This window comes from Mustela putorius, unplaced genomic scaffold (genome assembly GCF_011764305.1).
Source record: "Mustela putorius furo isolate JIRA1106 unplaced genomic scaffold, ASM1176430v1.1 tig00000905_pilon_pilon_pilon, whole genome shotgun sequence".
In the NCBI taxonomy this organism is placed as follows: Eukaryota; Metazoa; Chordata; class Mammalia; order Carnivora; family Mustelidae; genus Mustela; species Mustela putorius.
The window spans coordinates 4,300,490-4,327,783 of record NW_025421511.1 but is presented as its reverse complement, the minus strand read 5'-3'; the positions used below and the strand labels follow the sequence as shown (position 1 = coordinate 4,327,783).

General features: G+C 44.5%; 1 protein-coding gene across 2 annotated transcripts in view; it reads right to left on the bottom strand.

Annotated features, from left to right (window-relative positions):
• CSMD1 (CUB and Sushi multiple domains 1) overlaps window positions 1–27,294 on the bottom strand; it is a 1,951,187-nt gene that overhangs the window by 313,057 nt on the left and 1,610,836 nt on the right. For both annotated transcript variants that reach the window (XM_045086171.1, XM_045086170.1), the window contains 2 exons: window positions 24,465–24,634; window positions 20,050–20,206 (listed from right to left, as the gene is read on the bottom strand). In XM_045086171.1, the coding sequence (XP_044942106.1) occupies window positions 20,050–20,206; window positions 24,465–24,634 (327 nt within the window). The remainder of the gene's footprint in view (window positions 1–20,049; window positions 20,207–24,464; window positions 24,635–27,294) is intronic.

The following is a 27,294-nucleotide window of genomic DNA, read 5'->3' as shown; positions in this document are numbered from 1 at the left end:
GAGCTATGAGGTGGTTCCAGGTGGTCCTATCCATCCTGGGGAGGCTTCGGGAAGCAATCTCCCTTGTTCTCCTCCTGTGCGCCAACTGTCCTCCCGAGGGTATTTAAAACAGAGTGCTGGGAGCTCTTGGAGGAGAATCAAGGTCAGCATCTACAGCAGGGCATGGAGACAGATGGACCGAGGGCATTTTACTCTGAATCAGTTCTTAAAAGCATCCCACCGGTGAACAGTGTTCTAACTCACACACTGTGGTAAGGACTTGTGATCAGCATATTATCTGAAGTTTTAAAACAGAGCTGTGACTTATGAGGCAGGGAATTTGTTAGGTACTATGAGTAGAAGGGCATGGAACAGGTCCCTCTTTTCCACGGTCTACCTACTTCCACAGGTAAGAGAATAAATATTTTAAAAACAACATGGTACTCGCTACAGCTACGTTTCCTGGGAAGGCTGAGAGAGGCCCAGGGGGAAGCAGGAAGGCTGGGCACGGCTTTGCAGAAGAGGCTAACTGAGATCATCTAGAAGGACGGTAGGCATTGGTGGTTCTAGAACCAGAGGAGATTTCTCCAGATAACGTCTGCACAATTACATGAGGGGTTCGGAGGAATATGGCTTATCCTGGGATGCATGGTACTTTCCAATAGTGTGTGCATCTTACAGATGCTTCATTGAAAGCATCAGGAGAGGGCTTTCCTGCAGCCCTACTGAGTGCAGACTGACTCAGTACCCAGTGGGGGTTGGAGGGAAAAGGTGTCTGCACGAGGATGCGGCACAGATATCTGTAGCATTTCAGGGAAACGATCAGGGCCAGTTGGGAGTATGGATTGGAGTGAGCGGAAGTCATAGCAGAAAGAATTGGGCCGTGTTTATCTAGCGCTGAGTGTGGGCTTCAGCAGTGGGACACGGGCTGGTGCATGAGGCAAAATCGTGTGTGTGCACGCGTGTGAAGCACACAAACGTGTCATCGTGCAAGTGGCATCTGGGAGAGGATGGAGGACGGAGGAATGGCTGTACTGGCGGCCACACGAGAGAAGGCGCTGCGCTTGCACGGGGGCCACACGAGAGAAGGCGCTGCGCTTGCACGGGGGCCTGAGGCCGAGGAGAAGCCCCACAGGCCTCAGATGAGCGTCCTCTCACGGTGAGCCCGCGCATGATCCAGGAAAAGAAGAAACTCCTTCATCAGCGACTTGCAGAAATAAATAAACACGCTCTGAACACTTTGGGGGCCATGGCACGAGGCGACGTCAGGCCTTACAGAGCTCACTGTCTGACGGAGGAATCTGACCCGACGACGAGTGGGGACAGACTGTCACAAGCACCCCAGCCGTGAAATATGGAAGCATGGACAGACGTGGGCGCAAGCCCACAAGGACACACCTGCGTTCCCTGCACCGCCGCCCCTGCTTTCTGTGGTTTATCTATTTGCCCCAGTTATTTCTCTGCTCTGTTGTATTCACTTATTTTTCTCCTGGAGATAAACAGAGGAGCACAGAATCCTTTTTGAAAACAAACAGGAACCTCTATCCATTTTAATAAGTATGGCCCCGTCACATAGAACTAAGTGTACCGTTATGTGGTTAAGATGAACGCTTGCCTGACATCACTACTCTCGGTTCGGATGATCCACGTCTTTCCTGTGTTTAAGTGTTAAAAATGTAGATGTTAAACATGATGACTTTAATTGATACTGTAAACTATGAATATGATTTTCATAAAATGTAATTTTTATTACCACTTCTACTTGATGATAAGGTTAGTAATTTACATACAGTAGCTTAGCCTAGTAATATTTCATTTTATCAAAAAAAAATATCAAGAGTATAATTTGTAGTATAATGTTTGTGTTTTTTGGCCCAATGTTAGGGGCCATTAAGGTGAAAAAGAAAGATAATTTAGATAATCTTACTGAAGACATATCTAGAAAATCTTACCCTCTAACCCACAACATTAGTTAATTCATGAAATCACGTAGTGAAAATGTACTTGTAAAGTGCTGACTGTACTTTGGAGACCTTGCTAGATGCTGAAAATATAAAATTAGTTGATGTCTGTCCTGGCTCACCAGGAGCTCACAATCTCGACGGGAAGACAAATAATATACAACAGTTAACATCTTACATCTCAATGGGACATCCATCCATTTACTCAGTACAGACTTATTACGCACATAATATACAATACATTGCACATGGCAGCAAATCCTGTTTCAATACACAGGCACAGCCATGCCCTTCAGGGCTCCGAGTCTAACCGGACGCATCACCATTACATCAACACGTGCTTAAGAACAGCAGGGACGCGCATGGCGGGGGCCACAGGAAGTTCTCCGAGCGGGGTCTCGCGTCCTCCATCAGGATATCTGTGAAAACAGGATGCTAGTACAGGGCAACCCATTTATAGGCAGCCACACAGTATGACATATGGCTGCTTCTAAATGAGCCACCTGGACTTTCCAAGGGGACGCAGGTGACACAAGGAACACGCCATGCTTGATGCTGGATGGTTCCGCCAGGTTTGCAACTGAACAAACACACACACACAAGTACATATACACATCGATACAAAGCAATGTCCAGAAAAACAATGAAGTGACTTCAGCCAACAATCTATCACATTAGCTACATAAGATGTAATTTGATTCTTTTTCGACTCTATTTCCAGATAGAGTGATAGCTTTTGTGTTTTGTCTACGCAGAATAGTTTAAGGAGTAACTTCTCTCTAGAAAAGACTGCTTTCTGGGGTGAGAGAAGTCCAAAGTAAATAAATAAAACACATAAAACTCAGAGTGTTTTTATTTTTAACTCCGACATTCACTAATTGCTTAAAATACCTTGACTATTCCAAGAATCTGATTACTGTTGATTTCTTTAAAATTGAGCTACAGTTTGCAAGCCTGAAGAATCTTCAGGTCCATGTATAAGGTTCAGAAGAACTGGAAACTAGCAATTTCTACTTAACTAATTTAATATCAAAACAGGGAAGAAACTAAAGCCAGATTGAACACAGATTCTGTTAGTTTGTGAAAATAATCATCAATAAAAGCCAATAGACAAAGTGGCAAGTCAAAGACATCTACTAATATGTTTATCACAAATACCACAATTAAAATACACATTGATCCACTGCTATATAATTACACGTTTTTAAAGACCAAGACATACTTTCAGCAAAGTTTTCTTTTAAGAAACTAGAGCATTCCTATAAAATTGAACTGTACAATTATTATTTATTTTATTTTTTCTGTGTTCCAGAATTCATTGTTTATGCACCACACCCAGTGCTCCGTGCAATCCATACCCTCCATAATACCCCCACCAGGCTCACCCACCCCTACCCCCTCCCCTCCAAAACCCTCAGTTTGTTTGTCAGAGTCCACAGTCTCTCATGGTTCGTCTCCCCCCTGACTTCCCCCAGTTCACTTTTCCTTGCCTTCTCCTAGTGTCCTCCAGTTTTTAGTGTTAGAAAATTACCATATTTTTTGCTTTATTACTTATGAAAATCTTGATCCATGAAATGAAATTGGTAGAAAAATGGGAAAAGTGACATTAGGAACACATCACTGAGTTATCTTGAAAACCACCATTTTTTAGTAGTATGTACTTATCAGCACATCATCTTAATCCCCATTGTCTAAAACTCAATGTTTACATTTGCATGCACTTATTTTTATATGGGAATTGACATTTAATCAACACATTTAATTCTTTTTTTTACTTTAGTACACAACTACAGACTGTGGCTGATTCCTTGTTTTCAGCCACAGACCTTAGGACCTTCTTCTTTCTTAGGAACTGAATAAAGAGACAGGAATCTTCCATAAAGGCAATGGGGAATATGAAGCTAGTTAGTTACTAGCTTAACGTCAAGCTAGTTACTAGTTAGTAGATTAACTAGTACTATTAGTAACTAGATCTGCTAGTTACTAATTAGCAGAGCACACACTGGGCCATGCAGTACATTAGGCAGATCTGCCCATGCCACCACTTTCATCCTGAAAATAATCCTACAAAATAACCCTACACAACAGTTAATTGTAGGACCCCGAGTCAGGCAGACTGCGGAGTTTTGTCACAGCCAAAACCCAGGCAGGTGCCCTGGAGAAAGTCCGTTTCCTGTCAGGAGCAGACGCAGGGTTAAGCGGCGATTCCCTTCGGCACGGCCCCTTCCTACCCGCTCCCTGGCAGCTTCTCCCGGGCTGGCAATGCCCAGCCTGGCTCCTTCTGCTCTCCTTTCCGGGAAAGGGGACTACCCCAGACACATCCTGACGAACTGCACAGGAGACAGCTCGGTCTCTTCTCACTGGCTGTGGGAGAGTCCCTGGATTGGGCCCCCCAAAAATTTGATAAAGAATGAAAATTTCCAAAATGAAAAATCATTTTGCAAGGCCTATGGGGATTTCATTCTTCTTTGCTCATAAAATAACTAAACTTTCCCCTTTCCCTAGAAAAGTTTTCCACGTCGGGTCAAGAAACATGCCAAATACACACACAACCACACTCCCCGCCAAGGGGCTGCTCTGCGGTCAGCCTGCGACTCGAATGCTGGTTCCAGGAACACGGCTCTCGGCTCTCCTCGGTCAGCGCATCTCCTTCTTGTCAAAGAGAAGAACAGTGTGTGAGGACGGCCGAGGCACCCACGGACAATGTCTGAAGACCCCGACCAGAAGAAGCAGAATGACTGCCAAATGGAAGGGTCCCCACTGAAAGGCTCCCCCGCTGGGAACAGCTGACGACATGGCAGTGGCCCGGGGCACGAGGACGCCCTGGCGAAGGGACGCGAAGTCCAAGGGGACATTGTGAAAGACGCCGGACTGACTGCAGCTCCAAACCCCTCCCCTTCATCGGCTCCCTGCCATTTCCAAGCGCTGACCAACACGAATGCGTCCTTCTTCCTGTCCCCAGATTGCAGAGATTTTATAAGAAAAAGTAAGAGAAAATACACTGAGCTCTTCCCAAGGAAACTCTGTGCAAACATAAGGGCTCACCAACAATACTCAGGTTCACTGCTGCTGCTACGACTCGGGGGTCGTAGCTTGCATTGTCCCACAGCAGGTAAATCAGAAGTGACTGTCAAACCGCATGGCAGAACGCACCACCTCGGGCCATGTCGCACGCCACCATCCGCAGAAGAGACAGCCGCCGCGGGACCACTGCCGGCGCCTCGCGCGTCCGGACCGAGGAGCACCGTCCCTCACGCTCCAGCTCCCGATCCCGCAGACCTTCCGCACGAGTGGCAGCGGTCGCCACCCATCAGCCTAACTGTGACTTGTAAGCAGCAGCCCGCCCTCACCCCGCTGGCTTCGGAGCCAGGAGTAGAGGGAGTCACGGACTCAAGAACCTTGGGGCGCGATCTCATCCTGCCGCACTGAGATACGCTCGCTCACTGGGAGCTGTGACACACGGCGTGTGAATTCTCACGTCCGATAAACATCGCCCAGGTTTGGCTGCAAAACCCGAATGCCAAGCAAAATGAAATAGGGAGCCGAAATTCTGCGAACCCAATGAAGCCCAGGAATTCCCCCTCTCTCCGGATGGGCACCACTTCCATATCACCAGCTCGAGTCCAAGACACCCGCAGCCCAGCACCGTGAGATGACCTGACCCCCTTGTGACGGCTGCTCCTGAAACCACGCGCCCAGGCGCTGGGAAGCCTCCGCAGCCTGCTCCCTCACAAGCACCGCTCTTCCTTTCTGACTTTCCGTGCTGGCCCACGCCTCCCTCACTCCCACCAAGGATGCCGCCAGCGTCTACTAGGGGATTTCCTGGCCGCGTCATCCTTGAGACACAGGAGAAAAGCACGGTCACAGTCTTGTCACAATCCTGTCACCTACTCTTGCCTCCGGTATCCAGGCTCACTGCCCAGCTGGGCCTCAGCATCACTCATGTCTTCCAGGTCGCACCTGCCCTGGAAGACCACGTTCAGCCCATTCCTGCTCCGGCATCCCCAGCTCTCCCTCCTGTGTCCTCTGTCCTTCCTGAAGTTCTCATGAGCGCCACCACAAAATACGTGACAGCTGGTGGCTGCGTATTTTTTACTCTTCAATGTTTTCCCATGGATAGAGTATATCACCCCACTAAAAACGTGCTTCTTTGAGGAGAGGGTTAAACTAGTGAATACTGTTTGTTTCATCATCTGAGGAAGTTGGGCAGTTAAAATAGAAACCCCAAAATGTATCCATGCCACTATGTTTCGTTGGTGCTTATATGAATGCCAACTTGTTAGTAAGTGCTTTTAATTCAAATAAATGAACAAGATTCTGAAGATTTCTGAAGATTTTAAAATCATGAAAGTAAATACATGACTTTTAAGCTTTCATATGTTCTAATGTTCCCAAAATTTTGGAAATTTAAAAGCAATGTTTAGTCAGAAATATCCAATTAGTGAAAACTCAGAATGGCTACACTGTTATTTAACCAACTTTGGATGTTATAGTTTCATATTCCTCCATAAATGGATTTTCCAAAGAGGTAATCCCAACAGTTCTCATCACATACTGTTGTGTAATAATATATCTATATAATGAAATGGGTATTTCATAGAATGATTTCCATGAAATTATTACTATATGAAATTCAATACAGAAACCTTTAGCATTAGGAACATAAAATGTTCTTAGTTTGGTCACAGTGAATTTAGTTTGATGATGACAACAGAAATTTCAAGCATCTTTGATAGTCTGAAAACCGCATTAACAGATTCTATGTAGAAGCAAAAAATTTTCCTACATTTCCTGATGAATGATGTATTCATTTGTATTTTGTATTAGAACCAATCTGTTCCTTTATGTCTGGGAATTTGTCTTTTACATTAAAAAAATCAGTTAAATGTTTAAACATTCACATAAATAAATAAATAATATACAAGAACCAGCAACTTTTCAGCATTTCCTTCAACTATTGTGCAGGAGGACAGATGAGTAACTCTCCCAAGAGTCCCACTTCTTACAGATCTTATTTGTACAGACATGCATTAACTACCTTTAGAAGTTTCCAGAAGAGACAGCCCATTCCATGTGCAGATACACTACCACTGGAATTTTATGATTTGGCTCTTCAAGTAATGTTCCACTGATCGAGATGGATAATGACTCAGATTTCAATAAATTCACCAAAGCTGTAGGGAATCCTCTGGACACCTGACTCCTGGTGCAGTTGTCTTACAGTGAGACCTCATGACTGCAGCCAACAGCTGTGGGGCCAGGGGACCCATCAGCTCCCGACCAAGCCTACCAACACCTGACCCCAAAACCCACAGTCTACCATGCAGGCAGCATCCCTGTTCAATCCACTTTCTATTTGGCAAAGGAAATAGGTCTCTAATTAACATCATGGTAAAAACTTGCCTTAAAAAATCCTGGGGTTTCCAAATAAGTGCCCGTTTTTATTGTAGATCTTAACAGTATGGACTCCTGCCTCACCAGCCAGAACCCAGCCTTTAGCCACAGTCCACACTTTTTACCTCATTTACAATCCTACTCATCAGAGTCCTATAAATGATGAGGTTTTTAAAAATCTGTTGTTGACATCTTTGCCTCCATCACCTTTTCTTATTGGCATTACCTCAGAATGAGATGACACAACATCCAGTGGGAAAATACTAATTTCATTCACATTGTTCAATCTATGCCACATATTGAAGCAAGATTAAAAACCTAACACCAAGCACCGAGGGGTGTCAACACCCTGTTACTGAAAAATGACATCTACTTGCCCTCCACTTCAAATCTACCTCCCTGTCTTCCCAAGTCAATAATTAACAGTTCCCGAGCCCAGCAGCACTGGGGTCACCTCCGGCTTCTCTTTTCTCATCCCCACATACAAGACTTCACCTACCCCATTGTTTTAGGGAGTCAAAGGTAAACTTTGTTGAAACCATCACAAGAAAAAATTCATATCCCTTTCAACAGTAAAAATATCTTCTGATTGCTTCCAGCATCAGAACCACGGGTGTCCAAAAACAATGACTTATTTACAGAAGAGTGTGTGCAGCGATGACAGATCACAGCTGACAGGTGCCACAGCGAGGAGCCTCACTGCGCGTCCCCAGAGACACAGGCAGCTGTACCCCTTCAGCTCGAATTTCACAATTAAGTTAAAACACTGGACCACATATGTCCATGCTTGCATTTGCTACTGAATGGTGTTCAGAGGATCATTCCGGAGCCTTTGTCAATTTGGAGCTGAAACTTCACGTTTTTTTCCACCTCCTTGTCTAATCGCTCCATGCTGGAATTTAACAGATGGGCTAATGCTCCTATCACTGTTTTCTGAAATGTTTACTTAGTTAAAAGAATGAAAAGAAAGAGACTCATCTGATGTTCTTGTAGACATCAAAAGAGCCTTTGAATGTCCTTCTGTCAAAATTCATGCCGTGGAGAAAAAAATAAAAATTTTGAGTCTGAATAGATTTCATGGCCTTTTTCTTTTTATAGCATTATTACGAATGCCATAACACATGCAGGAAAAATCAAAATCAGACATAAACTGACCTGTGATTCATTACCCAGCATTGCCTCTCTGACAAGGCATGAAAGTCTCAGGGATTCTTATCTTCCCACAAATGACCTTTTGTGAAAACACTGTATCTATGCCTTTGACTAATATAATAATTACTACTTTTTATTTCCCCTAAAGGAGAATGGGGAAAACAATTCTGCCATCACCCTTCTCGTAAAATGTGAGATTTGATAGCATTTGGTGATATCATCTGTCAGCCTCCCTTTAATGCCCTCTCAAGTCATATGCTTTTAGTTTAATCCTTATAATTAAATTATTTATGTCACCCTTCTCAGGTTCCTTTGTCTTTCTCAACGTACTGGTGACCCGAAATACATCCATCTTTGCCAAAAGATGAAAATAAATAACAGCGTGTGTCGACTAGCAAACCATCACAAAATATAAGGAATAATTAATTCTAAAACAAACAAAAGAAATTCACCACACTAAACCTCCGGGAAAATCACGTACAGCCACGTAGACACTAGCATGGCCCAACGTGCACGTGGTATCTTCTGTAGGATGGGGGGACCATGAGCTGGGTCACCAGGTAGGTCTCCGCTCCTAACTATACAACTCTCACGTTACCGCAGAAGAGAACCATGTCATGGTCCCACTGGAATTTTTCTTAATTGTTTTATAAAGATTTCATTTATTTATTTGAGAGAGTGAGAGACAGATGACAGGAAAGAAGGTCACAGGAGAAGCAGATCCCCGTAGAACTGGGAGCCTGACGCGCCACTCGATCCCCGGACTCCGGGATCACGAACTGAGCTGAAGGCAGTGGTGCAACCAACTGAGCCCCCCAGGGGCCCCTTCACTGGAATTTTTAAAAATGTAGAAAATATTTATATTTTAGTTTTTGTGATGCTATACATGTTAGTAAGGTAGCGGGATGATAAACATGGGATTAGAAGTCAAGGGACAGGGGCGCCTGGGTGGGTCACTTGGTTAAGCATCTGCCTTTGGCTCAGGTCATGATCCCAGGATCCTGGGATCCCCTGCTCAGCAGGGAGCCTGATTCTCCTTCTGCTGCTCCCCCTGCTTGTGCTTGTGAGCTCTCTCTCTGTCAAATAAATAAGTAAAATCTTAAAAAAGAAGAAGAAGGAGAAGGAATCATCAAAGGACAGGGATGTCACAGGCATATCTACCTCTCATGTGTGTCTGACACTGAGTAAGTCAATTAAGCATCACTTTGTGCCAACTTCCTTTTTTAAAATGGTCATAATAAGACTTTGCTCGTTCCTATGTCTGAGAAATGGATGAAGATTTATGTCTGGTTTCAGGACAGCCTCACCTTGCGGCAGACTAAGGTGGGAGGTGCTTCTCTTCCAGAGCGCTGGGCTTTGACAAAGACTCATGTCCAAGCCTCTTTCTTAGAGAGGCCACCATGTTTGGCTCCAATATCCTCTTGATGATTTCTTACAGTAAACATTTGTCTTGATTATTATCTAAAAGCATACATGTAACAGTAAAACTTTCTGATGCAAACAAAGGAGAATTATGAACTTGGACTGGGGACTGAGGGCATTCCCAGAGACAGAATGCCTTTCCTCTTTATAAAATGTCCATCTTGTTCTACGAGTACTAGAGAGTTCTTTCTGGGACTCGCTAGCCACCTACCTCTCGACTGTACCTGAATGATGTGGACCTCTTTTGCCATTGTGATATTTCCATTGAAATCTGTTCTGTTTTGAAGAATGTATCATATATGATATGTTTCTCTAGGTTTTCTTTTCTTGTAGAAGCAGAGTGAAAATGCAATCTTCACAATTCTTACTGGAAGGTGTAAGCTTCTAAAAACATGCATGGGTATGTCTTGATATATCGATAGGAAAGGTTTCCAACAAGGCACTCACATAAGCATCGAGTTCTGTGCTTGTCACACCACTGATGTTACAATTTTCCCTCCTTGTAATACTCTCCTTTATATAGTGAAACAAATTGAGTAGGGAATTAAATTTTTCACTGAATATACAGTTTGAAGCTTATTAGAAATTGGCTTTTCTTTTCTCCCATAGCGAGAGCCACTGTGTTACACTTCATAAGAATTCACGGCAACATTGTTTCAATGGTGATCCCCTAATGAAAAATGAACCCAACACAGAAATAATGAAGGGAGAGATGTATGGCTCATTTTCTGGGAATAATACAAACATGCAAGTATGGCACATTTAAACATTTAGTGCTTTCAAACTGGTTTTTCTTAGTCAAGTTGTAGAATAAGTATGTTTTGTGGTTTGGACCCCAGATTGCTCTCTCTGTGCCTTGTCCCCTTCTATGGGCCACACATCTTCTCCTTGTCTTTTGTGGAAATTCTCCTTGACCCAAATCCCTCAACAGGGTCACCTTAGCTCTCATGAAAGATAGACCAAAGTCATGGACAGGTGCATGCTTTGGAGATGTGGGGGCTTGAAAGACAAAAGCCGAAACTATGGCAATGCAGAAAGTGACTTTGCAATGGTCTTGTTTGAAAAACAGATTTATCACTATTAACCCAAACATATTCCTGAAATTTAAAAGTACAAGTAAACAATCATACTTTATGTTTGCGCACACAGACACACACATTTTTGAATACAGAATGATCTGAAAAAGGATTTAAAAAGCAACATTCCTAAATAGGAAAATATGAGGGACAGTCTCAAATGGGACGCGATGACCCCCACAGGATGCTCTCCCCTTCCTGCGGGGCGGGCAGGATCTGTGGCAGAGGCAAGGAAAAGCTCTAAGCCACCGCACAGCCCCAAATCAGGGAGCCTGTGTTAGTCAAGACGGAGATCTCCTGAGTGTACCTGACCCACTCAGATGGAAGGCCTGGGTCCCCACGAGGGGGCTCTCCTGCCGGCCCTGGGGAGAGGAGGGCTTGCCTACTAAGAAGTCCCCACGATAGAAGAGTGACCTTCCTCTAGGGACTTGGCTGCCTGATGTTGACACTTAGCCAAGGGCCAGAGGCAATCCTAGCCCAACCCTCAGGACCCTATGAAGCTACTCTGACATACAGAAATTCCTTTAGAGATTTCCATTATCTCTACACCCTCAAGATACGTGTTGGCAATGACCCCCCAAGCTTATGATGTACATCTGAACGGCCTCATGTTTCACTAGACAGTCATAAACGACCTTGTTCCAACAAGCTAGCTAGCCCCTCAAGTCCTGGAGACCTTGCTTCCAAACTCCCAAGAGACGTTTGCTCTCACTAACCCCTCCCTGAAAGTGTATGATCAGTATAATCATCACCATCACAAGCCCAGGGGAGCAACCCTGTCTGTCCCCAGGGTCCTATCCTTGTGCTTTAATAAAACCACCCTTTTTGCACTGAAGATACCTCAAGAATTCTTTCTTGCCTGCCAGCAGCCGCAGGGCCTGAAGGAGGGACAGGGGCCTCGGGTGAGACGAGGGCCCCGGCCACCTGGATCACTGCCATCAGACCCTGAGAGGCTCCGCTGAGCCAGGCTCCAACTTCCCGCCCCCAGGAACTGTGAGTCATAAAGGTATTTTAGGTCCCCGAAGTTTTTGGTAATTTGTTACACAGCAATAGAAAACTCATACACAAAATGACTGCCTATTATTTTGAAACACCTTTATAAGATTCCTACTAGTTAACTGTGGGGAAAATGAACACTGCTAATTACATTTTTCCAGCAGTTTTATCTGCTGAATTAATGGCTCTCTGAGAACAAATCTGTGCTCTGTGAACTCGTATTTAGAAATCGCCCCTCCGTCCTCCAGGATCTCTATCAAAGCAACACAATGTGTTTGCCCCAATTTTAATCTTCATTGAAATAGATAAAAATCTGCCAGCATCCGTGTGGGTTTATGTGCGGGCTGGGCCTCTTCGCGGCTCCCGTCCATGCACATCCTTGTCTGCAGCACAATTATAAATGCTTTTACAAGCGACTCATTGAACACAACATCCAACACTTTGGCATGATTTTCTAGATGATGTTGCACACCACAAAGACTGAGGGTGTGATGAACCCTATTCTTCAAACAATAACGGCTAATTTTACTCTAAAGCTGCAACACTTAAACATGTACACAAGTGACAACCAACAATGTTTGGGACATTTGTGAATTCCTTATTATTTATAAAATTAAATGCTAGACCTTGCTCTTCAGAACTGCCTTCTCGCTTAAATAGAATTTCCAAAACCCCATTGTAAGGAGAGAAGGAATCGCTTAGGAAACAAACAGAGTGCTGTGCGCGTGAATCTCATTCAGTCAGGGAGGTCCAAGCACCAGAAGAATCTCTAGCAGAAATGAGGGGAAAAAATAAAATAATAATAATAATAATAATAAAGAAAAACAAAAACAAAATAAAACAAAAACCAGGGCAGGTCTCATCACACACACGAAGAGTCACACGAGTTGATGGTTGTGTTAACCTTCCGGTGATGGTATTTCATGATGTATGTGTGTGTCAGATCGTCACCTAAACTCACAAACCTGTTAATGGTGTCCCAATAAATCTGGGGAGAAGCCACAGAGGCGGGGGTTCCTGATACAAGGGAGGAGACAGGAGTGGAAGAGGGACACCCACAGGAAGCTGCACCCCGCGGCGCGGGCTACCCGCGGACCTGGTGGACAATGCGCTCTCCTTACCCTCGGTGACGTCAGGGACGCGGCGACCGTTTCCCGCGTCTGCCGCTCTTCCCCGCTCAGTTTCCTGCCCATGACTGACCGCTCACGGGTCTGAGTAGGCTTCCTGCTCACGGTGTTTCTGACTTGTTTGGAAGCAGGATGGTGACGATGCTCAGTGTTCCTCATCGGCCTTGAGAAGCCATCCCCAGCCCGAGCCGCGCGCTGGCGTAGAACAGTGGGTGTAATGTCGGGGTCATTCCCATCCGATGCGCGCGTGAATCCAACGCGACAGCTGCAGCGGCCCACGGCGCTGGGCTTGGCTGTCTCACACGCACGGTACACAGGACCTCAGTTAGACTCCGTTGTCAACCCCAGCGTTCCCGCGCCGTCAGGGCTCCGGCAAACAGAACCCGCAGAGGGTGGCCATCAGGGAGGCTGCGACGGAGGCGCCGCTCGGTAGAAACAGGCCGCCGGCTGGGGGCTCAACCTTTTGTTGCAGACAACAGCTGTGGAGGGACTCGGAGGTTTCTCTCTGTGCTATTTGAACAGATAGTTCAGGGTGGGGACAGGGGAGTGATTTTTGGAATGTGAGCAATGGAAATTAGCCAGCCTTGAGCGGTCCAGTCCCCCGGTCCCGGGACAGGAGGCTCCCGGAGGAGCCGAAGGAAGGAAAAGCCCCTGACTCCGCTACAGCCCAGTGGAACCTGATCTTCTGCAAGGGACAGGGACGCAGGAGCTGGGCCGCTCCCTGGAGTCCGGGCTGTGTGCTCTGCTACTCTCGGAGCCGCCACACGCGACTGAAGGATGTGTTGGAAGGCACAGACCCTCCAGAGTAAGGCCTTGTTTTTTTTTTTTTCCTTTGTAAAACTAATTGGTACAACAGGGCCACAGGGACTAGTACTCAGTGCTGTGGGGCCGGCTGCTCACTTCCCGACTGTCCCCCTCTCTTTGAAATGGCCCTTGGACCACCTGAGCTTCCTCACGGATCCCACACACCCTTCTCCTCATGCTATTTTCTGACCCTTTAGAGCAATCTTTGAAGGGGGCTTCCCCACTCTCTGGCTTCTCCTGTAAAAGTCCGAAGCAAGAAAATGAGGCTCGTCATAGCCAGGAAGGTAAGTAGCCCAGGAACACGAGCCAGCTGCCTCTCAGAACAATGACTCTGCAGGACCAGACGCTGGTTTTGTCCGTGCACCCAAAACAGATGCCTCCCATGAGAAGGCTAATAGGGTTGCACTGTAATGCCAGAATTCAAAAGCCTGATTTCAAGTAATGACTGGAGTCTGTCCATGCACCAGAATCTGTATGTCAACACAGATAAGCTGCTCTCTTTCTACTGGGGAGTCATGCTGACCCCCCAGGAATCACAAGAACGTTGCCTGGTAACAACGGAAATGGAGCAGGTCAAGGCAAGCCGAATCAGTGTGTCTCTAACACAGCATCAGGTCCCCCAGAGGACTTGGACTGTAGCATCGACTTCCCTAGGCTTCTTGGCCAGATACATCTGGGGGTGGGGGGGTCACTGCGAAGCTTCCAGTTTTAAGGTCTATCCATGAGTACCAACCACCATACACCATCCAAGCCATCCCTTCTTTATAGTTTTTTTTTTTGAAGATATGTATCATATTCCATCAAACTACGCCATTTCTAACGAGCACTAAATGTCCCTGCTCTGCCCCATTATGCATCATTGGAAATGCCAGCACATCGCCTTTCCGCTTCCTCAAGCCACACCTGCTGGCTGATGGCACAACCTCTCCATTTGCAGCCTCTGTAAACCTCCAAACCCGGAATCCACATCGCTGTCAGCTCACCGTCCGGCCACCCCAGACTCTCAGGCAACCTCATTCCTCAGATACCATTCGTGGCTCTGCCTTGATGCTGAGGGATCCCTCCGCCTAGTTTTTAAAAAAAAAACTTCCATAATCAGATTCCTGCAGCCAACCACGGTTCTACTTTTCTCCTTGTCACACGTCCTCCATTCCAGTCCAACCCTCCTGTTCCCTAGCTCAGGAGCTCAGAGGTCACGGTCATCGCCGCACACCCTCCCCCACACCAACCCAGCTCAGCGCCGGCGGTCCTCACTGATTAAGTGGCTGCGGACGTGACATAGTATTGATGGCGGTAAGGTTCCTCTCCTGAAGAACCTCACACTTTACTGGTGTGAAAGCAAAATATGTGCAAAGTATAAAATTGAAGACATAAAGGAAAGAGCGAGTGATTCTTCTTTGGGAAGCTGGACAGCAGGACAACATTCATATGGGAAACAGCATCTAAACTTACTCTTAAGGAAAGAAGAAAGGACGTCACGTCTAGCAGTAAGGAAAGAACATTCTGGAGGCTTCTACTGTTATTCCAGCCTTCAATGACCTCGTTTCTCTGGAAAATTCTGTTTGTGTGTGGGGCTTAAAATATAAAAATCACATATTATCATTAATATGAATCTATTATCATAGTTTATTTGAGGGAAAAGAACAAATTAATATAAAGATGAACTGTATGCAGAGCCAAATATAACAATATATTTAGGGTCCAAAATATCAGTGTGAATCAGGGCCAAGAGCTGACTCCTACAACGACACCAAAGACCTGTTCTAGTTGAGAATACAACTGTGGAGTCACAGTTCTATTGACTGGTGTGCCATGAGTCCCCTGTGTGATTATTCTAAGCCCTTTACTGCAAATGGGAATGCCGGCTTTGCCTACTCCACCCCAACGCCGGGCTAAATGTTCCATACAAAGGCAGAATCACTGATTAACTGGAACACGGGTCCACCCAGACGGCCCAGACATGTTTGTCTGAACTACAGTTATTTCACTACAGAGAGAACATTTTTGGAATTGTCACAGAGGGTTTGTTTGAATAACCAAGAGCGTACAATCCAGAAAGCCTGCTTCCATCCCAAATCCTCCCGTATGTCGTGTGCTAAAATGTTTCCAAAGAGAAACTGTTCTGGGAATATTCTTGTGGAGCTCTAAAATGATTCAACATATTTTTTAAAGAATTCTGAATTCAAATATAGGATTTAAAAAAAATTCAGAACTATTTTTCTGTAAAAGAAGTTGCTGAAATATTTAGAAAGCATTAAATCCACCTTTTCCTGATATCTGAAGAGATTTTCAATCACCAGAAGAAAGCAAACCAAAAATGCTTAAGTTTAGGTAAGGTGAAAACCTTATCGCCCTGAGACAGTTCTGTGGAATCTTAGTGCTTCATGGATTACAGCCGGAATAACAATGATGCAATGGAAGCTTTTTGTCTTACAAATCAGACACCTCTGTGAGCTGCAGAGGACAATAAAGTATGAACTCCCGTGGTCCCTGATCTCAGAGCTCATGGGTTATGCCTCCATGTGACATAATTATAGAGTCAGAAGACTATGCTCTGTTATGAAAACAAACAAATCTGGAATAAAAAGGAGTGTTTGGTCATGGAGGTAAGTATTTTTCAGTTGCGCCTTGCTGTAACCTACTACTCAGAAACCAGAAGCTACCTAAATACAATGTATTTATCCCAAGTTCTCCAAAGATGCCTGGCTTTTCTTCCTGGCCAGTGCTCTTACATATATAAATATCATGCAATACGCATGATACTCAACAAGGAGGGATCATCTAAAATATGCAAAATTAAGTTTATCAACTTAATTTATAGTTTAATTGAAGTTCTGGGCTTCAGTCAAAAGACCTGATTTTGGGTCCTACCTATAACTCTTCCAGATGCAAAAGCCTCAGCAAACCACACAAAGATCTGGAGACTCAGTTTCTAATTGGTGTAGAAGAGGAAAAATAGCTCTTTATCAGGACCAAGAATTATCAATGTGGTAAAATCAGAAGGTATGCAAAAGTACACCATAAATACTAAAGGAGATATGAATATCATTTGTACCCACTTCGAAAACATTAGGATGTTTGATAAGCATATATTTACCTTCTGATCCATTCATGTGTGTAGATTAATTATGGATTGAAACATTTGAATATGAATGTTTCCTTAAGTGATGCAATTAACTAGCAAGAGGCAATTAGAAAAGTCTTTGGAAGTCAACTGAAACTCTCTTTACCTCATCTTAAGCTTTAATAATTGGCTCACAACATTTTATAACCATTCATTATTTCTGAGCTATCTTTTAGGGATGAATATCTGCTTCAGGTATTCGATCACATTGTGGGAGCTTGGGATTTTTTAAACTTAATTACTTGGTGTTTGCCCAATAATTCAATGGGAAGTTAATAATATCAGGATTATATAGGCATCAGCACTGTCAGTTCTGTATTACAAATATATTGTCCCATCTGGCAGTATGTCACAGATGTAGGACAATCTTGCGGGCAACAATCGCACCCAGGGAGCATCTGTGTTTCTGTAGGTGGAGGCAAAGAGAGAAAACACGCAGAAAAGATAATGACTCCTGTCAGACCGGTCATACGCGGAGCTGAATACCAATCCTTGCCGGTATTCTGTCTACTGAAAAACTCAGAAAGTTTGTGCTGCTAGGTAAAAATGAATGAATGAATGAATGAATGAATGAATAAATAAATAAAGGAAAAAAGTCCATATAATTAGAAAGTGTCCATAAATAGATCACAGACCACAGATTCCAACTTTCCTAAAGTCACCCAGAGAAACAGGGAAGCAGCAAGCAGCCCTGGAGCTATGCCAGCTTCCAGGGAGAAACATGGGCTCACAGCAGCCGCGCGACGTTGCGGGGAGCTGAGAATAGCGCATGGAAGCAACCCCATGTGATGAGGGAAGGTGGGCGTCATACACAGAGGAGGCCCCCTTCTCACTGCACCCCGGCCACACGTTTGTACGACCCATGGACCTTCTTAACTACTTTTTGGGAAAATAAGCATCTATATATTATATATATATATATATTCCAGAATTCTGGAAACAGTAAAGGAACTCCCTCCTTGATGATCAATCCCCTTGCTTGAAATTCCAGAAAGCATGAACTTGCTTCTGGATATCTTCAGCACAACCACAAGAATACAGAGGCAAGACTTCATAAATGAAGAATTACTCCAGTTGGAAACAGAGAGAAAACAGGAAGCCAAGACTAGGATCGAGATGGGACACAAAGCAGAAGCTTCGCGTGACAGGTTTTCTGTGAGGAGCTGAGGAAGAGTCCCATCGAGCTTAGTTACATCCAGACCTTGGCTGGCATTGGGGATGAGGACGTGGACGTGCCCAGTGACAGGGAAACCCACAGGCCAATGCTTTCTTCTCTCTGGGGATGAATTGTAACTCGAGGCACGGTTTTCCGGATAAGCTAAGGCAACAGCAAAATCGCAGGAACAAGCCAAGTGTGGCTGGAACTCCTCCTCAGTTCCAATAAACCCAGAAAGTTACCAAAGAGTTTCCAGACTGGTTTCCTTCTCAAGTATCCACATTCCTCTAAGCCCCTAAGATGGGTGTAATAGCTTGGAAGTGGGGATTAGCGTCTCTGAGTAACCGAACAGAGACCCCGAGCATACTGACGGGGAGCTCAAAGCCAGAGGAAAAAGGAGATCCCAACAGTGTACATCTTACCTGAAAGTGAGCAAAAGGGTTTGTTTTATAAGACCTCTTTGAAACATGTTTCAAAGTGAAATTCTGAAAAGTAAAATTCTAATTATAAAGTGATTTTAGAATGCCAACTGCTACTAATTTATTTTGCATACCATATAATTCATATATTGCTGTGTATGGAATCTGGTAAACGGTTATTTTCACGAACATGAAAAACAGGTTTTCTCATGATGTCAGGTCTCTGCTTCTATTTTTATCTAAAGCCTTAGGGCCCATCCCCTGTAATTTTTCCCACAAAGGGGGTTTGGGGAGATTAATCTTCCTTTGAGGTACCTGGATTAGCTCTGGGTCTGTATAATCACTATCACTTCCAGCCTCCTGCTTGCTTATCTGTCAAAGAAATCAATCTCGATGATGACTAATACGCTTTCATATTGAAAAAATCCAAAATTTTATATTTTTTGTCATGGTGCTGGCATTATCAGTATGTTTAAACATCAGATTAATGCAGAATTGAACTGTCTTCTACCTTTTAAGCATTTTAGTTCATTGATCACTTCATTTTAATTAGTGATCCACACCACAGAGCTGCATGTTTTACTTTACTTGTTTGGAACTAAAAATGTTGGAACTAACAGAGATCATATTGCACTTTTCTGTTTTTGAAAGCACCGTCTCTTTCCCTCCTTTGCTTTAAACCTTCTTTGTCTTCTCCACATTCATCTCCAGACACCTTTTCTCTACAGTGATGTGTATTAATAAGGGGGCACTACAGGACGTTGCTCCAATCGGCGCCTGTGATCAGAGCCTGGATGCAGCAGCCCGTGCACCTGCTATCTTTGGCAAATATTGGAATTTTTTATGTTGAGGACATCAGTGGTGCTAAGAGCGAGCTTGGTACACAGGGTTGTTTTATATTATGACATAGAACATGTGTACTTATATGTACCCATGACAATATATCTTACACACATGCAGTTTATGTTCTATAATATATAGATGCTACTACATCATGTTGATAGATAAATTGATATAATAGTGAAGTACTGACATAGGTTAGGTGATCCAAGACTATTCCTGTTAATTACATCAAACATTCACTCTAAATCTTTCAGATACACATATACGACTCTCTCTCATTGTGCACTACATCATAATCAGCATTTTTTAAGCCTGGGAGCTCTTAAATGTCATGATATTTTCTTTTCAGGTACAGCCATTATCTTATGAAAATATTAGTACTTCCAAGACAATAAATCTCAAACTATCACTTCTGGAAACATGTCTCAATTAAGAATTAAACAGCAATCCGAAACACAGTAGAGAGACCAGAGGAGAGGAAAAAAATCAGTATTTAAAATCTATCAGCTAAATTAAAAAAAAAAAAAAAGTGCTAAGGCATAGATGCATCCCGAGAAAATAAAACGAAATGCAATGCTTTGTCCTATGCTACTTACTCGTATAGGTGAGCTGGAAGCCCTGGTCCGTGTCTGACCCGTTGGTGTTGAACTCAAGCCACAGGTGGTTAGACGTGCTGTTGAGGACCAGCCCCATGAGCTCATTCTTGGTGAAGGCTCCCAGCGGCCGGGACGAACTGTCTCTTCCGTCGTACACCTGCAGAGAAGTCATCACGTTCGTATGTTAGCGATGCCAACGGGACATCCAAATCTTCAGAGACGTGACTTTGTGTGGCACTTGGGAAAGGCTGACCGTTCAGTGGAAGCTGAATGCGGGACATTGAGACACCGTCTTTTTCCTCTAAGTTTTACCTTTACCGTCCACATTAAAGAAAAAAAGAGCTCATTTGTGGTCCCTTCATTCTATCCTGATCACTTTGGGCATTCTTCCTATTTTACTTAAATTAAAGAAATGTTTATTTCTTATAAATATTATTTATATTATATATAAGAATGTTATAAATATTCTTATAATATTTCCAAGTTCCATTATTTCCCTTTGTCCCCCTCCCTCGGAATCTACTTCCCAAGCCTGAAGGGACCTATGCTATTTTAGGGCTGACATGGTCTTTGAACTATCCTGTAAGTCACCAGACATCTCATCTCTCCCTGCGCTCTGCTACCCGAGTGTGATACACGACAAGCAGGACGTGGGGATCCAGTCACATTCTGCAGCCTTTGAGCTGGAGGCAACTTGAGTCTTGAATTAGTTGAAATAGAATCCCATCATGTCATAACGTCACAGACACACAGGGCCTTGCTCTGAAACACTCTGTACTGGACTCTACCTTCCTAGGCGGTTGTAAGCAGGCATGCTTACACAAGTATTTGGGAGGCAGTTAGACAGGCTTGCTTTAGCAGGGACGTGAGGGGTATGGGAGGGGGGCATTCTGGGCGGTGCCCCAAGTTTCCCCACGGTAGACCGCCCCGAGCGTGGATGAGCACCAGTCACGCTTCCTCAGTGGGGGCTGCGTGAGCTTAGGGTGTGGCCGTGTGTGCTTCCTGCTAAGGCCAGGATTGACCGCGTTTGCTTTCAGGAAGGATTCAGCGCTGAGGGTCCCTGAGGCCCCTAGGAAACTATCAAGACTAGAACGCATAGTGGGATAGTTAATCTGTTTGCCTCTTTGAACTACTGCAGTAGTTCATAGCAAGAAACCACATGGGTGCCGACAAGGGACTCCTGGAAGATAGCGTGCATGTGTACCACAGAGAAAACATCCCGTTTTTCTTGACTTAAAAAATTGTAACTAAATAAAGGGCACAGAAGACTCAGCAGACTCCTTTAATACCTATTCAGTCCCACTGTCTTCCTTCTCACATGCATTAATTCGCACTTGTCTTGCCTTCGCTCGCTTCTAGTCTGTGTATAACCAGAACCGCCGTCAACGGACTCACACACATACGGATCCGGAAAGAAGACAATGCGTTTGGAACAGTCAGCTCCGTAAGTTATCGCTTCATTTTTTCCCAGTTAAAGGAGCAGATGCTAGAAGAGTGGGATTGGGTGAGTTACGATCCGTCCAGCCACTGGCGCCCGCTGGGAAGAGCATCACCCGCCTGGTTTAATATGGGCATGTGTCGGACAAGGTCGGTGACACCCAGACTTTAATGAGTTTTAAACCCAGAGGAATCCGGCTCAGAAAGAAAACGTCCAGGCCTTCCCAGAAAGGTCTCATGGAACTCCACGTACCACACAATTCTCTGCAAGCCGCAGAAACCCACAGAACTGAGGAGCATTTGGGCAAGAAAACACTCCCGTGAGCTCCATCCTTGGAGTTCTGAAGCATTGTGCCTGAGTCACCTCCGCCAGCCTGGCCCGGAGCTCGGCACCGATGACAAAGGTCATCTGGACTGCAGCCAACTCCCGGCATCCTCCAAACTACAACAACCACTAACAAATTCTGTCCTGTTTGTTGACATCACCAGCAATGAGCCGGCGCAAACGTCAGGAAGGCAGAGTCACCCGCTACACCAAGCTTCCTTTTCTCCGTGCCCTCACGGTGGAATCTGGATTCAAGTTTTGCTTCGATCACACAGGTCAACCCAGATAGTACTGGAAGTCAGAAGGCTTGGTTTTTAATTGCAATTAAATTAGGAATAAGCCATTAGAGTTCCACATACTGCCTGTCACTTACATGTCCTGGTCTACATGCCCCCCCGAATCAAAGCTTTCCTCTTAGGTATTAGAAAAATGCTCTTTGGGCCATATGTTAATACAGGACTGCAACTATTTACATCACAAATGCTTCTCAGGCTTTGGCATTTAATCAATGCCATAAGCTCTGAGCAGACTAGCCCAGTTAGCAGATACTCACGAATTAGGAGACCTCATGGTGAGACCTGAAGCCCCAAGGCTGGAGGTATTGGGGAGCCCTTGCCAGTGTGACCGTGGCCATACCCCAAATACCCCAAGTTCACTTCACTTCCCATTACATAGTCCTTCATGACATTTTCATTCAAGCTTTATTTCCTTTCCATGATTTTTCTTTCCATATGAAGCATGAAAACAGCATGTTTTTGTGCATGAAAATATGTCTATAAGATTTTAGTCTTTCTTATCGGATCAGACTGTATATGAGGAAGCAGTGTGAACAGTGCTCAAAGCTAAAAAATAAGATAATCCCACTTGAAGTGTTTTCAACACTGAGATATTTATTCTCGTATTCAATAAAATATATGCTCGCAAGACACTTAGGTATTTCAGATGATTGATGTTTTCTATGCAATTAAGTGGGATAAGCCAGGTTTCTGTCTTTCTTTTTGTTATAACCAGCAGCTTTAAACCACAGATATCACGGATGAACATCCCCGCCTCCCACGGCAGTTCTATCTACCAACGTGCAGTATCTCCGAGTCATTCACCTGCACCAACTGCACTTAACAGTTCCCTGAAAGTTTTCTCTAAAGGCTACTGACTTCTAAATTTAAGGTTATCAAAGGACCAGAAAATGGTTACTTATGAAACAAGTTTGTGTTTTTATTTTTTAGGTCAGTGAGAACGTACTAGTTTCCTGCCTGAAGATCACTGCTTCATTACAGAGCTTCACAAAGTCAGCGCAAGCTTGGGAGGACGACGGGAATGAAGCCACTCTGCTCAGAGACCACACGGAACTCGTCAAGCTGGGCTTAGGAGGGAGGAAGCCCCCACCAGGCTTTAAGTACCTCTTGAGCTTGCGTGCAACAGCTCACGCAGTCCGGTGCAGTCCTGGAGGGTCCCTCTTTAACCGTGTTGGAAATGGGTGACGAACGGGGGTTACTGATGTTTCCTTTGGGGACTCTTTGAATCTGTTCCTACTGTCTGCAGCTTGAGCTGCACGGACTCCCCTGACCCTGAGAGATGTCGGCATGTGAGTCCATGCAGAGGTCAACATAAGTGGAAAACCCAAGAATTTCACAAAGGGAGGACAAGGGACAAGTGTCTCTCTCTCTCTCAGCACAACTCAGCTGTGTGCCCTGGGCCAGTCGCTTGTTCCTCACTGGACCGAGGAAGGAGATAGATCGGGCAGTATCTGGCATTCGTCGGATGCCCGTCTTGGTGCGTGCTTGCTCTCCAAATGTCTCCTCCCTGGCCCCAGACCCTGAAAGGGCCTCAGTTTTCTTGAAGTTATAGGAGAGTTGGGGACTATTGCTAGAAGCTTTAGGAGCTATGGGGGCTTTCCAGTTAAAGCTGGGATCTCATAGATCAAAGCTAGACCTGAATGTCCCCAGAATTCACTTCTCCTGCCTTTTTTCCTGAAGTCCATCTACAGTGTGGGAGGTGTGCTGGGTGCTGCTGCCCAGAGTGTCTTCTGGAGGCTCTGGTACTTGTATCCTGTTATGTACAGAACCTTTGCTTCTGGTCCCATCCCAAGCACAGCCCTGAGTCCTGTAAACACAGCACAGACTCATCCACTAACATTGTGTCTCATCCTGGTGTGGCTTCTCTGTGTGAGCACTGCTTTGTGCTCTAGGCATGCTGGCTGAACTTGCTTTCACAATCACATCACTTTGGATGCCATGAGCACATTTAAAAATCAAAGATGACTACAGACAATGTAGCTTTCAATAATTACACCCATGGGCTCGGCACAGTCCCAGAAACATCTACAACAGTGTACTATTTAAACCTCATAAACATTCTCTGAAGATAGGTATCGTCATATGTCTTACACACAAGGAAGCTAAACCACAAACATCAAATTCTGTGCCCAAGATACGCAGCTCACAAATGTTCGATCCAGGATTCCAGACTAAGATGGATCAGAGCCCGGGCTGCAGACCCTGAGGAGCACCTTCACAGACCAACCAGGTAAATAAGCTGGAAACATGGTGTATCTCGGTATGTTAACATGTATACATCTTTATGTGTACGGATGGACACTTATTTTAATCGGTTCCTTGAGAAGAGATGGAGTCCCATTCAAGAGATTTTTTACCTTTAGAATGTCTCCTTCAAACAGTTGGAAGCTCCGCGCCCGGAGGTGAATCCCCTTGCCGGCTTCCGTCTCTATTTTATAGATACACTCGTGGTTATTATCATAATTTGATGGGAAATTTGGAGACAGCAATGTTCCTTCATTTCCTTTGACACTTGCTCCACATTCAGCTAAAATAAATAGGACATTAGAAAAGAAAGAATTGAAAAGTGGAATTACTGATTTTAATAGAGAACAGTTCTACAATCATGACAGCCCTCTCCTGTCTCAACGTAAGTTTCTCATTCATACATTGTTCTTTAGATTTGTGACTTTTTTTAACTGTTTACCAACTAGAGAGAAAATATCCTCCACGCGTCCATTTCCAAGATTTCTTGTTTCTTTTCACAGAACACCTCTTGCCCCACGGAAGCAGCCTGCAATCCCACAGAGAGATCTAGAATAAAGTCACTGCCCAAGCTCACTGGCTGTGTCACAGGGCAGTCACAATCCGCCCTCCCCACGTCTCATTTCTACCTCGTGAAATATCCCCACCAATTCCCGTGTGGTGGCTCCGTGGTACGAAGGTAATGTCCTGACTTTCATATTTTGTGGCATCAACCTATACTCATGGAAAGGCGACCTATGACAGAGAAAACCACTCCTATGTCACAGCCCTGAGCCTGTCTGCATTATGTCCCAGAACAAAAGACCATTCGTTGGAGGTACATGTTAGCTTCTTCTCCCCTTCTCCCGAGGAAAGCAGAAGGTCATTCACTTCTAGATCCAAACTTGCATAGAATAGCTTAAATCCAGGTAAAAAAAATAAAAATAAACATAGCTCTCCGCTGTCAACTCAGAGAAAATCACTTAAGCTCCCAGCTCACCTTGAAAGTGAACAGTTTAGCTGAAAGTGTTGAGCTTTAAAGCCAATCAGTCCAAAATGATCATAAAATAACAGAGATTCCATGCACGTGTGTGTGTGTGTGTGTGTGTGTGTGTGTGTGAGATAAAAGAGCTCCACAGGATTCAGCACCAAATAATTTATCGGCCATACTGTGTGCCAAGTGCAGTGATTTTTTTAAAAATTTATTTTTTCAGTGTTCCAAAATGCATTGTTTAAGCACCACACCCAGTGCTCCAAGTGCAGTGATTTTTTAAAAAATCAACAGCGTAAGTATGAGTGGGAAGAATAATGGTCACGTGGGAAAGTGAAGCTACGCAGTGGGGTGGGGAGGGTGAGGGCTCGCGGTGTCCGTTTTGTGTGGTGTCCTGTAACTCGGCTGGACGTTGTGTGTGTACCCATTTTCATAATTGTGATTTTCTCTGACGTCTCTGTCCTCCTCCAACAATTAATACAACCAGCCACACCTCTAGCATGATCCCCTAGCCTGCGTGCTGGAAGAAACTTAAGATTTCAGATCAGCTCCTGTGGATCTGTGCACTCGGGTCTCATACAGGCCCCCGTAGAAGGGTAGGGAGAAAGTCCAGGAGGAAAAGACACAAGAGCTCCAGCTCACCTCCCCCTTATGGCTCCCTAACTGAAGACACAAGGTGGGCTTTGTTGCACAGTGGAGGAGAATGGGGACCCAACACAATGGAAGTGGGGTTTCACAATATTTTTTAAAACTATAGACATATTTGTACTATTATATTGATATATAATTATGTATGTATTTAATTATAATAATCTTTTAAAAATTTTTTAAGAAAAGAAAAAAAGATGGGGAGAGAGCATGTGGTGTATCATTCCTGCAGGATATGAAAACAGGTGTTCAGTCTCAGGACTGTGCCTTGGTGGTCTCTGAATGATGGGAAGTCGTATTTTTTTTTCTTTTCTTTTTTTTTTTTTCCCTTAAAGTAGGGTCCATGCCCAGCACAGTCCACAATGCAGGGCTTGAGCTCAGGACCCAGACATCAAGACCTGAGCTCAAATCAAAGTCAGATACTCAACTGACTGAGCCACCCAGGCATCCCAAAAACATGTGGGGTTTATACATTAAATTCAACAAGCATTTTGGGTGTGTAATTTCCCTGGGAAATAGTAATAATACATGGGCCTTGTTGTATATTTTTTGTCTTTTTTAATTTCTAAAAGTAATAAGATTTTTTTAACATAGAATTCAAAATAAACATAAAGAACATGAAAACATCAAAGTAGAGTATCCTTCCTTGGCTGCTCTAGTTGGGGGGGGGGGGTCAAACTTGGTAAATGTATCAGACTTATAAGGAATTTAAAAAAGAAGCTCAATTTAATTCTGATAACTGGAATATAAAACCTAGTCACACATATCAAGAATTGTTATTTAAAATTGAATTTGACAGTGATCAATAAAATGAGCTTCTCAAAAATCAAACGTAAGTCCTTCTATCCATTACTTTATAAGTTTGGGGGCGAAAAGTCTTTCAGTGGAAGATGGGAAAATACTGATAGAGCGGCAAATAGATTATTTTTAGTGTAAGGGAAACATCTGAAGAAGCACTTTTTCTGGCTGTGATAACCAGTTGGGTTTACTCGGGTTCAGCATGCATTCGCACGTATCAAGTCCATTAGCTCCATGTGCGTTGCACATCCTCTGCCAACACAGGCAGTCCCGAGTCAAACCTCGCTGGGGGTGGGCTGGAGGTGAACGGGATAAGGAGGGTCCTGGCCCCCACCCCGGTCACCATCTGGTCATCAGGAGAGCCGTGGTCTTCCTTCTTGGCTGAATGAGGTCAGGAAGACGGAGGGAGGGTTGGAACACACAAGGGGCAATTAACTGAACACAGTGGGAAGTCTTGAACCCAAGTGTGGAATGAGAGCTTTGCCACTGTCAGGTGACCGTGGAGATATGTAAGCACAGTCTTGACT